The 13,961-nt window shown below is 38.8% G+C and overlaps 1 protein-coding gene across 1 annotated transcript; it reads right to left on the bottom strand.

Annotated features, from left to right (window-relative positions):
- Positions 1-5,019: 5,019 nt before the first annotated feature.
- Positions 5,020-13,519, bottom strand: slc5a1 (solute carrier family 5 member 1). Its single transcript, XM_061698037.1, has 14 exons — positions 13,448-13,519; positions 13,259-13,363; positions 13,073-13,132; positions 12,878-12,982; positions 11,856-11,961; positions 9,496-9,576; positions 9,203-9,411; positions 8,429-8,564; positions 8,257-8,364; positions 8,040-8,190; positions 7,788-7,956; positions 6,114-6,329; positions 5,948-6,047; positions 5,020-5,619 (listed from the first exon to the last, which is right to left on the bottom strand). The coding sequence occupies exons 1-14, from the start codon at positions 13,514-13,516 to the stop codon at positions 5,405-5,407; spliced, it is 1,830 nt and encodes a 609-aa protein (XP_061554021.1). The 5' UTR covers positions 13,517-13,519; the 3' UTR covers positions 5,020-5,404.
- Between the last annotated feature and the right edge of the window lie 442 nt (positions 13,520-13,961).

Genomic DNA, 13,961 nt, shown 5'->3' with positions numbered 1-13,961 from the left:
TCCACCAAGGCTGAACTATTAATAAAAGTGAAAACAATTCATACAGCTTCGTATTTGGTTTTGTTTTTACAATATTTTTGTTAGTCAGCAGACTTTTTCCTGGTTTATGAAGTATGGAACACAGACGCGAGGTGCTATGATTCTGGAAGTTCCATGGTTCCAAGGATACCACATTGATTAGCATGATTTAAAAAATAATAATAATTCACCTTTACCCAGATCATCCATTGATCCATCCCTTTTTTTTTTTTTATACCGCTTAACGTGTTCAGGGTCGCAGTGAACCTGAGCCTTTCCCAGCAGACTTTGGGCAAAAGGCAGACTAAACCTTGGATTGGTTGCAAGTCAGTCAGAGGGCACGTACGAGGACAGACAACCATTCACGCCATCACTGAGCTTGAACTGAACCCATGCAGCACGTACCGAAGTCAGACGAATGTACCACCACACCATCAGTGACTATTGTTAGCCAGAGGTGTCAAGTAACGAAGTAGAAATACTTCGTTACTTGCTCGATTTTAGTACAAATACTTCGTTACTGAAGTAGATTTCTGTGGTATCTGTACTTGATTACTTATTTTTCTGGTGAATTTTTACTTTTGCTCCTTACTTTTGAACACAAATATCAGTTCTTTCCACTCCTTACATTTTAAAAAGAGCTCGTTACTTTTAAAATATTCTATGGTTGGCGACGACGCGGCGTAAAAGACGCGATGCAGATACTCAATCTAGTGTGCGTGAGCTAATATTTACCCCCAAAGATTTACAATATTCAACTATAAAGCTTGAATTGGAGAACAGCTAGATAACGTCCTTAAGATCCTTTTTAATGATTGTTATATAACGTGAATCACCTCAGCACTTTTACTGTCATCGATAAGAACATTAATCAACATTTAATATAGTTTACCATTTCAACCGTTTTTATACTAACATTTTGGTGATGAAAAGTGTCACTTGTGTCACCCTCCGCTTGATCTCTTTCCTTGGCTGCTATTGGCAGGAGAGTCATTATATTACATGTTTACAAGGTATCAAGTTAAAACAATCAGTCAATATTCGAGTGTGATGGGTTTTCTTTGTACAAGTCAATATTAAAATAAAGATTTCTTATTTAAATGAATTCATCATAGCATTTAGGCCTGGGCTACAGGAAAGATTTGTTTATTGTCTGTAGTGGCTGTATCCAATGTCATGTTGATCATGCTGTAGAATGATTTATTTCTTGCATTTAGTGAATAATCCTGAAGATAAACTTAACCCCCGAAATCGCATTTTAAATTGCAATGGCAATATTTGTAAAAATGAATCACAATTAGCGCATTTGCCAAAATCGTTCAGCTCTAGTCCTGATTGATAACTAGGGAGCTTTAATTAGCCCCACATTATTATAAGCTTAGTGGCTTCTAGTGACAAGGACTGGCTCAGTGTGGCTAAAGGTTTCGCCATAAACACACGTGATGTTGTGGCTAACTACACACAAGTGTGACTCAGAGATTTTTATCCTGTTCAGCCACATTGGCTAAAAGGTTTAGCCCATTGGCAACCCTCCAATTGGGAAAAGAGACGACCTGTTCTAGCAATTTGTTTTTAACAGAGACCTTAATTGCTATAAAACGGGTAACTTCAAATGGCAGGCATTGTCACACAGCTGGTTTTTTTTTTCTCACACGCTGCCACAAGCTCTCTATAGTCATTTTTTTTTTTCAGAAAGCTAGCTTGTTAAAGTGTGGCTCACTTGCAGTAAATGATGTCACGTTTCAAACATTTCAGTGGGCAAATCAATGTTTGAAATAAATCTAGCTCTTTTTTATCCTTCACTGTTTATGTTGTATATAACTTCATTTGAATAGTACATATAAATGCTCGTCTTTTCATTAAAGCCTACCTGTTTTTATTTTTGTTTTGTCCATTGTTGACACCTGAAAAAGCATCGCAATCATCTGGAGAAATACAAATATCTCCCTATATGTATTTTATTATTGGGCCGGAAAATATCAATTTTCCTTTTTATTTTTTTTTACTTAAGTACATTTATAAGTACATTGTTATAAGTTTAGTACGTTTTCTTAAGGGGTGACTTCAGTTCAGTACTTTTACCAGAGTTATTTTTTCACACAAGTATCTGTATTTCTACTTACTAAGTACTGAATTCCAGTACTTTTGACACCTCTTTTGTTAGCAAGCAAAATGCATTGAAATATAAATAAATATAAATGTAAATATATAAATATATCAATACAATAAACCATTTACAAGGGTACCTGTGGTCACAGTACCGACATGATTCATAACCAGCAGAGGGTCACAATTAAAATGAGAATAGGCTTAAATATGTCCACGTCAAAAACACTAATTCTCTCCAACACTATTTTCCTATTTCCTATAAATATATTAAGCAGCCAACTTTAAGGCAGCATTTTTTATTATTATTATTATTTTTTTTTTTTTTTAGCTTTGCTTCATATTGCATAACACAGATAATAATACGATTTCTCTAAGCTTTCATCCCAAAAAAAAAAAAATCCTCAGATCCAAGGAGGAAAAATATCATAAATCATTTACATAACTTACAAAAAGCCTTAGCCATTGTGTATATAGTAAACCATGAGGCCTCCTGTTGTTCAGTCCTGCAGCTTCCTGTCAAGCTAATTAGCAGACGGTAATGAGAAAATGAACTCAGTGCAAAAATATGTCAGTGAAATCTCAACATCTTTACCCAGTCTCGTTTTTGCGCACCTCAGGAAGTCAACACTGTCATTTAAAAAGAGCAAGTAGTTCTCAGAACTCGAGTCATTATTTCATCCAGTGAGCTCGAATTGTCCGGGACAAGAATGCTATGTTCCAAATCAAGTCCCTCCACATGTTTCTACTCAATCAAGTATTCATGAGTGTTTGGAATGATGAATTAATAAAGAAGGTGTCACAGTGCTGTAGCACATTTCTGCAGCATTTGAATGTTTAATTACATGTTTTTTTTTTTACTCTGCTATTGCAGTAAGTACTGACCGTTTAACTTCCTTTTAACATTAAGGAAGGATGTTGCACAACAGATCAAAAGATCGTGTTGAACCTGTTTGCGAGAGCACACCTTTCGTATATAGCTTTTAAAAAAGACATGGGGAGGGGGCCGAGAGGAATGAACAAAGCTACAGCTGTAAGATTAGAGCTGAACTCCAGTGCACCAAATGCTGTCAAGTGCAGTGAGGAATGCACTGATGTAGCGTACACTGCATATCGGGGAAAGCAAGCGACCACTGAGCAGGCACATGTACAATCACAGACGGGCTAAGTCTTCAGGTGAAGAAGCAGCTCTCTACGTGCACCACAAAGACAAACAGCATTCATTTGAGGACATAAATGTACACATTGTGGACAGAAAATACATTGTTACGAAGAGGCGTGAAAGATGACATCTACACTAAGGTTGTGAAATTATCTCTGAACAGGGGAAGGTTGCAATGCAACACAAGCGCTTTTGCAGCACATACTTGATTGATGCATCAAGTTGTTGAGGCGGTGGCTGTAGGGTTGTTTGTGTTTGGCTATGTGTACACAAGCACTACATCATTGATTGAAGTGTTGTTTATGAAGTGCTCCCTCCTCGAGTAAAAATACTTTTTGTGCCTGTATGGACACTCACTTTTTTAATGTTTCTGTAGGGCTCAATATATATGTTGTTGGTTTAAAATTGAAATGGAGGCAGTTGTGTGTCAACTCCCATATATTATTATTATTATTTATTTATTTGTTTATTTTTTTGATATTCATGCTCTGATTTAAAAAACAAAAAAACAAATCTGAAGTTACTCACAAGTTACTCTTTACTTGAGTAGTTTATTTCACTGAGTACTTTCTTACTCAAGTACATTTTGGGATAACTACTTTTTACTTTTATTTGAGTCATATTATTCTAAAGTAACGGTACTCTTACTTGAGTACAATATTGGGCCCCTCTACCCACCTCTGGTGTCTATGTGCCTTGTAACCAACTGGCGACCAGTTCAGGGTGGAGTTCGCCTTTCGCCCAAAGTCAGCTGGGATAGGCTCCAGCACCTCGCAACTCTGAACAGGATAAGCGGTGTAGAGGATGAATGTATAGTTTAAGGTATAAAGTGGTAAAGTGACCCACCAACAAATGAAATGTACATTTTTAATTTAGACCCCCAAAAACTTTTTTTGTGAGCGTTATCAATGTGTAGGATTATTAGGGACAAATGGAAAATAATAAATAAATATAAACAGGAAAACCTCACATAATTACAAGGCAAAACGTTGAGTCGTATTATTAGGAGAAAGATGTTGTGATATTAGGAGTAGTCATTAGCACATCAAGACGTACATATTATGAAGGAACAAAATCATATCATGAAAGGTCGCAATTGTATGAGAAATCAAATCAGACTATAATGAAAGCAAAGTGGTTATTTTCAAAATAACCAAAACCAAAATATTCTGAAAACAAATCATAATGCTATGTAATTACTCCTTTATATACCATAACTTTAAATTGAAAAAACCGTAAATGTCAAACAGGAAACAAGGAAAATACAAAGAAGTACACATATTTGCTGTTCACTCATTAACCATATTAAGCCATAAAGGTTGAGACAAGGTGTCGAAACAGGATCCCATAGCACACAACGTGCTAATTAGAAAGCCTAATTAATGGTGTAATGTTCTAAGAACAACCTTTATGACGACTTAACCAAGAATGTCATGCGTGGTGTCATGACACAGTGTGCAGGATTGTTTTGGCAAGAACAGCGACCTCTAAAGGTACGTCAAGAAAGTACTTTTCGCCTGAAATCAACAAATGCCAATGCATACATTGCGGACTTGACACATGCATCATTAAAGGTGGAGGAGTGAGGGAGCACATACACATATTTTTTCATTTAAATAATTCACACTGGATGCAGATGTTAAAAGACTAAAGACTTTAATACTGAATTTAAATGAAATTTTTAATTAAATGTCATTTTATTTTCATCTAAAAAACAAAACAATGTTACAAACTAACACCGGAGCCACATTTGAAGCAGCGTTGTAATCAAATGTGATTTAATATTTTATTATTTGGGTATTTTTTATTTTCTATTATTTACATTTTGAAAATATTTTTTACAAAATGTAAAAACTTGTTTTAAATAACACTGGATAAGTGTTAGAAGTACTGTTTTATGATAATATATTACTTAATCCAAACCAGTGCAACTGTACAAATTGATGATTGACAGCAATGACTCTGAATTTGAAAGTGGCACGTGTTAGACAAAACAACAAACCTGATATGGACAACATGTAGGTTTACACAGTTTTTTGTTTTTTTTTGCAAGTGGCATTAATCATACAAGAAAATCCTCTTGAATATTCATTGTATATGTATATATAAATAGTGTGTTTATCCATAAAACCCATGAAAAAAGACGGCTATGCAGAGGAGGAGGATAGCGTTGGCATTGACGACGTTCCTCCATAGCGGCACTTCGGACGTGTCCGTGAGCTTCTTCTGCAGCTCGGCCTGCTCCTCTTCACTCAGCTTTGGAGCTTTAGTTTGCTCCAGGCCGCAGAAACATGCCAGCGCCTTCTTGCACAAGCCTGGTTCCTCATCTGGTTCTAAACAGAAAAGAACAAAGGTAGATGAGTTGATGGGTTTGCAAGCTTGGATGTGTGTGGGGTTATTGAATCAGTAAATCAGAACAATAGTGTGTGTGTGTGTGTGTGTGTGTGCGTGTGTGTGTGTGTGTGTGTGTGTGTGTGTGTATATATATATATATATATATATATAGGGTTGAATGGACAGCCCCAGCAACTCAACAAAAGGTTCCTGAAAAATGAGATGGTTCAGGACTGATGTTTGTTTTTGTTTGGTTGTTTGTTTTTTACCCTAAATATAAATAAATATTATTTAAATAAATATTATTATTAATCCTGTGACAATTACCCTCGATTTCCATACTGTTGACATTTTCCACCCAGTCGTCTTGTTCCAGGTCGACTCTCTCTTCAGTACAGTTCCTCAGGCTCCAACACAGTCGATACAACTGCATACCAGACAAGGTGTATAGAGTGACATTCCCATTTCTCCAATTCAATCAGACACCACGTACGTTTTTGTCAGCGATGGGTTTGGTCACGAGGGAGACGCCGACGATGATGATGCAGGAGATCACAAAGAGGATGATGGCGAAGTACAGGTAGTGAACACCGCATATGATGGTGGGACAGTTACTGGGCTCCACACAGCTGCCTGTGCCATAAGCAAACTCTGCTATCATCCTGAAAAGGCCGATTAGGAGGCCGATGGCGAGGCCGTAAAAGGCACCCTGTGGAACAAAATAAGTTCTTTAAGCGTCCATTCATCAATTTTCTATTGTGCTTGCCCTCATTCGGCTCGAGCCTATCCCGGCTGACTTTTGGGCGAGAAGAGTTACACCATGTACTAGTCCCCAGTTCATCGCAGGGCATATATAGACAAACAAGCATTCACGCTTACATTCACACCTTGAAAAATATTTGTCTTCAATTAACCTACCATGCATGTTTTTCGAATATGCCAGGAAGCTTAAACCAACACAGCAATAACAACAACAATAATCCGAATTTATTTGGTTTCTATGTAGTTTTTGCATTGTGCACCCAACAAACTGCTATCAAAACAATACAGCTTTTATCTTTTGTGCTCGATGAAAGCTAATGATTGATACTGAAACTGGTGACGTTATCATGGTGCTAAGCATGTCATTGTTTGAAGTCAAAGAGGTTTGCTCCTAGTTTTCATTCTAGCTCAGTGAGTCTTAAGCTGTGGTACTCATACAGTAGTAGTCCATGACCTACCTGTAGTGGTATGCAAAAGAATCACTCAATTATTATTACTATTATTACTCTATAGTGGCTTAAACCGTTTTTTTTTTCTTTGTTTATTGAACACACACTCACACATACACACACATATATCTCCAGCCTCACCTGTGTGGAGTTTGTGTGTTTTCCCCGTGCCTGCGTGGGTTTTCTAAACGAGATCCCTGTATACATAATATCAATAACCATAACTAACGAGTCCATCCAAGTGTAACAGACATTTTACAGTTGAAATACACACATTTCAATATATTCAAGCTTCTTCATCCTCCTCAATCAATATTAGTGTTTATCATACACACATAAAACATTTTTTATCATTTTAATTGGATGTATTTATTCCATTGTACTTGATTTGTATATTTCTTATTTTCTTTAATTAATTTATTTTTCTATTCCAGTGCAGTGCATTTGTGAAGTACAGTTCAGTTGTATTTAACGTTTAAGTACAATACAGTTGTATATAATCTGTTTATTTCTTAAACATATATTAGATACAATTAACTTTTATGTGTAATACGTTTTATTTGAACCATCATTTAAGCGCAGTGTTAATGTTCAAACTGCATGTTAAAGTGGCTGACAATAATATAAAACCTCTATATAAAATAAAACCTCTCCCTCTTCTACGCTACTATGCTACTGTATTTTTAATGGTGGTCATTATGTCGGCTTGGGGAGCTAAATATTTGTAGTGATTTCTGTTACTTGTTGTAAAAGGTTTTAAAAACCATTCTAGATCATTACAACACCAACATGTTCAACGTCACCTCATTACAAAACGTTGAACGAGAACCTTTGACAAGAGCAAGGACCTTTGCACAGTCATTCTTTAACATGATCAACAGAGCAGAGTTCACCTCGCTGTTTCACCAAGCGTCTGGTAAATGATAGTAACTAACAACCGCACAGTGGGAACTCACAGACTCGTTGACTCGCTTGCAGAAGATGGCCAATATGAAAACGGCAGCGACGGGCGGCGTGAGGTAGCTGGTGATGGACTGGATGTAATCAAAGAGCTGACCACTCTGAGCCGACTGCACCACCGGGATCCACGCTATGCTCACGCCAATCAGTATCAAAATAAAGACCCTGCAATAAATACGAGCACAGTGGCAGTCAGGCGCAAATGAAGCTGAACCATAAGAACAGGTTCACGTCCAGCATTTGTTAACCTGCCAGCGATCATGAGCTCCTTTTCAGTGGCAGCGCGACGAATCTTGGTGTAGATGTCCATGGTGAAGAGAGTGCTGGCGCTGTTGAAGATGGAAGTCAGGGAGCTCATGAGAGAGGCCAGCATGACCGACAGCATGAGACCACGCAAACCTGAGAATGCATGGGTTGAATTAAAAGAGAGAGGATGAGGAGGAGGCGAGGTCCTCCGCTACCCACCGTCGGGCATCAGATCCACCACCAGTTTGGGATAAGCGATGTTGGTGCAGCCCACCCTGGCCTTACAGTATTTTTCACATTCAGCCGGGTCCACGCAGGCCACCTCTTCTGCAAAAACAGCACTGTTCAGCTGCTTTGGCCAAAGTCGCCTAGAATCATGAGCATCACTCACTAGTGTAGAGGATCCTGCTGATCATTCCAGGGAAAACCATCAGGAACATGGGCATCAGCTTCAAGTAGCCACATAAGATGCAACCACCTTTAACGTGTGATAAACTCTTGGCTGACAGGCAACGCTGCACTATCACCTACACACATCGTTGGGAGGGTGGAGACAGACAAGTCGATATAATAATACAGCTGTTGTTAAAAAAGTGAGCAAAGCTCAATCCTTATAATAGCTCTGAAGGCTTCGTGCACTAAACACTGACAAAATACAAAATATGATTTAATTTTGTTAACAGGTTACCACATTCACTGCCATTGACGGCTTTAAAAGTCAAATATCCATGTTAACTGGGAAGGCTGGCAGTGAATGAGTTAACAACATCGGTGGCCAACATCAGTGGACAGTGACGAACTGTAGTGGAACATCTTTCTGTGAGGTCCAATGTTTTAATAGTTATAATATTATTTTCTTGAATAGTTTTAGTCGACGGCGACATGGCAGTACAAGCACATTAGTCGTTTGTTACACAAGAAACAGTAGATAAAAGTAATAAAAGACATCTAATGTTATCTGCATGAGTCAATGTACATGAAAGCACATTATATCCAACCACACTGACCAGTAAAGTGACCTCTTTAGTTTTGCTTGGCCAAAACGATTACCGGTAAGATAAAGCTGCATATTTATTTGAACTGAACAACTGTGAGGGGATCTAGCAAGACTTTTTTTTCATGACCACAGCTGTGTCGCAAGTGACGCCGTGTACATATGACTGACCTGATCAGTGCACCAGTACCACGTGGCTTGAATAGTGAGTCCAAACACCAGTCCGGGCCACGGCAGGTCTCCTGTGATGGGGTCCCTAAAAATGTGGAAGGAGTCATTCCGAGGCTTGAAGCATCTCTCACTGATGTTCCCCGTGATGGAGGGAATGGCCTCCATGTAGCGTCGCTGGAAGCTATCATAGCCACCCACTTTATTGAAGGCTGCAAAACAGATCTTTCTCTATGACTCATTTCAAGGAGGATTCGATACAGCATTACAATGGTGAAATAAGAAGAACATATTACCAAAGCCCATGAGAATGAATGATCCAACAATCATGATGATGGTCTGTAAGGTGTCTGTGTAGATCACTGCAGCCAAGCCACCTGAAGGATATAACACAACAGCTTTATACTGCATAACACATTTCCACTGTATTTTATCACCGCTGCATCACGTCATCAATCTGATTGGCCACATTTTTGGGCCAATGCCGTGGCATTGGTTTTCTCTCCATGACTGTTTTATCGTCCTCATGGGAAAACTGTTGGAATGGACTAAATGCAACAGTCCTGAAGGGGGCTGACATACAAGTCCGGGATGTGTTTTAAATGCTGTTTGCTTGTTCATCCGTTCAATTGTTTGTTTTTAGCAGGATCATGCTTGAAGCTTCCTGCTGGCCACCGCGGACTAAACGGGATGGTTGTGAGGAAAGGCGCGACAACGAGAAGCGTGAACGCGATTGCCGTGGATGCCCGGCGAGATGTTTAATTGTCAAAACATTTGCTACGGCAATCATGGTGCGGTCGTAGTAAAACGGGAGGCACGCTATTAAACTTGACAATACTTAACAGGGTGCATTAAAACTTGGTCGTGGTCTGTGCTGGGACGGTAAACTGCCAAAAGCAATGCAAATATGGTTGTTAAATATATTAAGCTGCAATTGGCTGGCAACCAGTTCAGGGTGTACCCCGCCTCCTGCCCGATGGTAGCTGGGATAGGCTCCAGCACGCCCGCGACCCTAGTGAGGAGAAGCGGCTCAGAAAATGGATGGATGGATGAATGGAATGTAAAGCATTAAACCGTTTGTGACTCACGATCTAATGTTTCATCCATCAACCTTGTGGTGTGCCCGCTTTGGCCACCAGGAGGCACTACTGTATAATACAGTCACGCTGATAAACAAAGAAGAATAGACTACTTCTTCGGCTGTTCTACCACCCGGTAAATTGCCGTAATATTATACTTTTTTTTGTAGCGGATGAAAAATATATGCCTGTGAGTGATGTTATATTATCTGTCTGTGTTGTTCCACCATATGCATTTAAATATCGGTCTCTTAAAAGGTTCTAAAACTGCGACTGTTGATCCTAACCGTTAGCATGTCAATGACGTTTCCCATTCATTTGGTCGTTGTTTGTTAGCATTAAGCTCAAGGATTTACCTAAAGAAAAGCTGCGTTTGTTGTCACAAACACAACAATTCTCTTTATTCTATTCTTAGTTTGACTGTAAACTTCAGCTGGGAGTGGCATTAACCAGCTTGAAAACTATTTTTGATTAAATGTGCACCATTTGTTAAAGTGCTGCTTATTGTTAAGTGAGTTGAACTGAGTTTACTGTCACCATTAAAGTGCTCGTCTTTTTTTTTTTTTTTTTTTTAATTATTATTTTTTTTTTTTGTCCGTCCTGTTCGGCTGTTAGGTCAAGCAGAAATGAGGATATGGATCCCTTTTTATCCCCGGAACAGTTTTACTGTGTCACAGTGGACTTTTTAAGCAAGAACAACAAGGTTGCTAGAGGGGAGTGAGGAAAGAAGAAAACAAAATACAAAGCACTAACTGTAAACAAGATGAGGAAAGTAAATCGTTATATTCCTAGAACAATGACACATTACATATGAGTGTTGTATGGAAAGCGCTCGTATCTCAAGTTTGCCCTCGCAAGTGAAAGCAAAAATTCAGCCAAATGAAGGCTCGTATCTTGCGAAACTATTAAGTCGAGTCACTCATATCGCAAGGTAAAATTATATTCACATTACATTACAGTCTTTAGTGAACTTAACTTTCATTATTTTTGGAATGTTGGAGGAAGCCAGAGTGTTCCTGGAGAAAAACTACACAAGCACAGGGCAAACATGCAGGAAGGAAGGTTGGAGCCAAGATTCGAACCCAGGACCTTTTGACTGTGAGACAAATGTGCTAACCATTATATCACCATGATGCCTTTTCCCACATCGTCTATTATGGATTTTATTTTTATTTCTTGTAAATTGTTAATAAGCATTGCAAACAATCCACAAATGACAAAGAAACATCCAAAGGCACTCCAGAATTAACCCCCTTGAGGCTGAAAACAACCATCACACTCACATTCACAGACTTTTCCAATGTGGAGTGTATTTAATGTGTATTAATATTTATTGTTATTGTTATTGTATTCTTAAGCTCTTCCACTCTTCAATTAGCAAAGACACTACAGAAGCCTAGCTTGTAATAATCGCAGTTTATGAATCATGAGCAACAATAACCACCAAATATGCCACCGACAAATTAGTTGAGTGTCAATTCTGTGGGAAGACTTAAACCCCAGGAGACGGCCATTTATGTATTTATTTTATAATGTGTGGCCTGAGACGGAAATGAATACATTCCGGGAGGACAGACCTGTGACGGTGTACAACGCCGTAATCAGAAGCAATGCAACGACGGCCAGGTAGATGTTCAGTCCCAAGGCCTGGTTGATGAAAATGGCGCCAGAGAACATGTCTGCCTGAGTAGACAGGAGATTATATGTCACAGCAATTGATAACTTTCAATAGATACTGTGTATAGATACATATGCCACTTTGACAGTCCCCCCCCTTCAATTACAATACTGTGGAACACTCCTGGAGTTGAACAAATCCAAATTTCAACAAAGATCTGGAAAAATATATAAAAAAGATAAGGAAAAAAACTACAAATTTGAACCAGCCTCATGCATGACATCCGCTCAGTGATTATAATTATTAACTTTGTGTCTTTTTTTTTGCAACACTTACATCAATACATGTACTTCCGTCGTGCGAGAATGCGTAACATCTTGCTAGAGCTCCATTCGCCACATATCAAAGGATTAACGATATGTGTATTTTTTCTGGGTCTCAAGGGTTGAGGAAGAGCATGCACCAAATGTTACATGGGGTGTGTGGACTCACCATACTTACTTTGTCAAAGAAAAGCATGATTTAATGTTTCACATCTTACTATAAACGGGGATTAAGTTTTTACACTTGCATAACAATGGCTAATGTTAAAAAAAAATCTGCGATGTGATTTAGGACGGTATAGTATATTAGTCTTCATAAGTCTTTATTAAAGTTAAGACAGTTATATTATTTTGACTGGTTTTCTTTGGCCTGTAGTTGATTAACCAATAATTCGGCCTAGCAACAGGGGGCCCTGCAAATTTATGTCCAGGAAAAAACAAATCTGAGCATTTGTAGTTCAACTTGTTTTTTTGCTTCAATTATTGTGATTATTTACTGTGTAACTAATTGTGTATGTTTTATAACATTGGTGTTGCAAGAAAAGGCCACTGCTTTCAGACACAGCCACAGAGGTTTATTTGCCACATTGAAGTGCTTTACATTGTACAAATGTACCTAATAAAGTGGCAAAGAAAAAAGGCGTTTTTGCATACTTACTGAGATCTTGGTGAAAATGTACAGAAAGAGGGAGAGCACGGAGAGGTAGATGCGAATTCGCTGACCCCCAAACCTCTTCTTCAGGTACTCGGGCATGGTGACTACCTAAATACACCCAAATGCTGTTTTATTTGATATGCCATACTTTCCACAGATCTTGTTTAAATTTGCTAAAGAGTGAGTTGGCCTGTTTACCCCAGCTTTAATGTAGATTGGCACAAAGAGCCAACCCAGGATGACCACCACAATGAGAGCCTAAAGTTAAAACAATCAGTGTATTTTGGTAACTTATAATGAATGAAATACAGTGAAAGAGAAATGTGTGTGTGTGTGTGTATGTATATATATATATATATATTTATATATATCAAATTTACTCACATTCCATTCAAATCCACCAATGGCTATTCCCGAGGCTGCACCGGTCCCAGCAATTCCCACAAAGTGCCCACTTCCAATGTTACTGGCAAAAAGAGATGCGCCAATCTTTGGAAGGTAGAATTATTATTATTATTATTATTATTTTAGAAAGCATTCCACATTCAAGAGACGTGAAAACAAGGGTCTCACCGGCCACCAAACCATACTTCTGCCTGCCAGGAAGAAGCCACCTACAGTGGCGCGGTTGGTGCGAACCATAGCCTGCAAACAGAAGGATTTGAACATGCTGTTTATTTCCTACAGTTATGGTGTTTTAAAAGATGTGGGCACTCATTGTAAAGGTCCCCCAAACAGAATTACACTGTTGTAAGAGGTTACAATTAGGGCTGTGGGGGGGGGAAATCAACTCAGTCAACCACAAAAATTGATCGACGCAAAAATTTCTCCCTCTAGGCAATAAAAAAATATGAATAAGGACCATTTCAGGGTGTACCCCTCCTCTCGACCGAAGATAGCTTGGATGGGCTCCAGCACGCCCGTGACCCTAGTGAGTATAAGCGGGACAGAAAATGGATGGATGGATGTTTGCGCACCCCAGAAACAATTTGCGTCGTCCGGAACCATTTGGGCACTGTGCATGTTTACCGCACTGACTTTTGTTGCAGAATCACACACTGTTGGACAAGTGAAAACATTGCTAAAA

Source organism: Phycodurus eques, chromosome 15 (assembly GCF_024500275.1).
Source record: "Phycodurus eques isolate BA_2022a chromosome 15, UOR_Pequ_1.1, whole genome shotgun sequence".
In the NCBI taxonomy this organism is placed as follows: Eukaryota; Metazoa; Chordata; class Actinopteri; order Syngnathiformes; family Syngnathidae; genus Phycodurus; species Phycodurus eques.
This window is presented reverse-complemented; position numbering and strand designations above follow the sequence as displayed.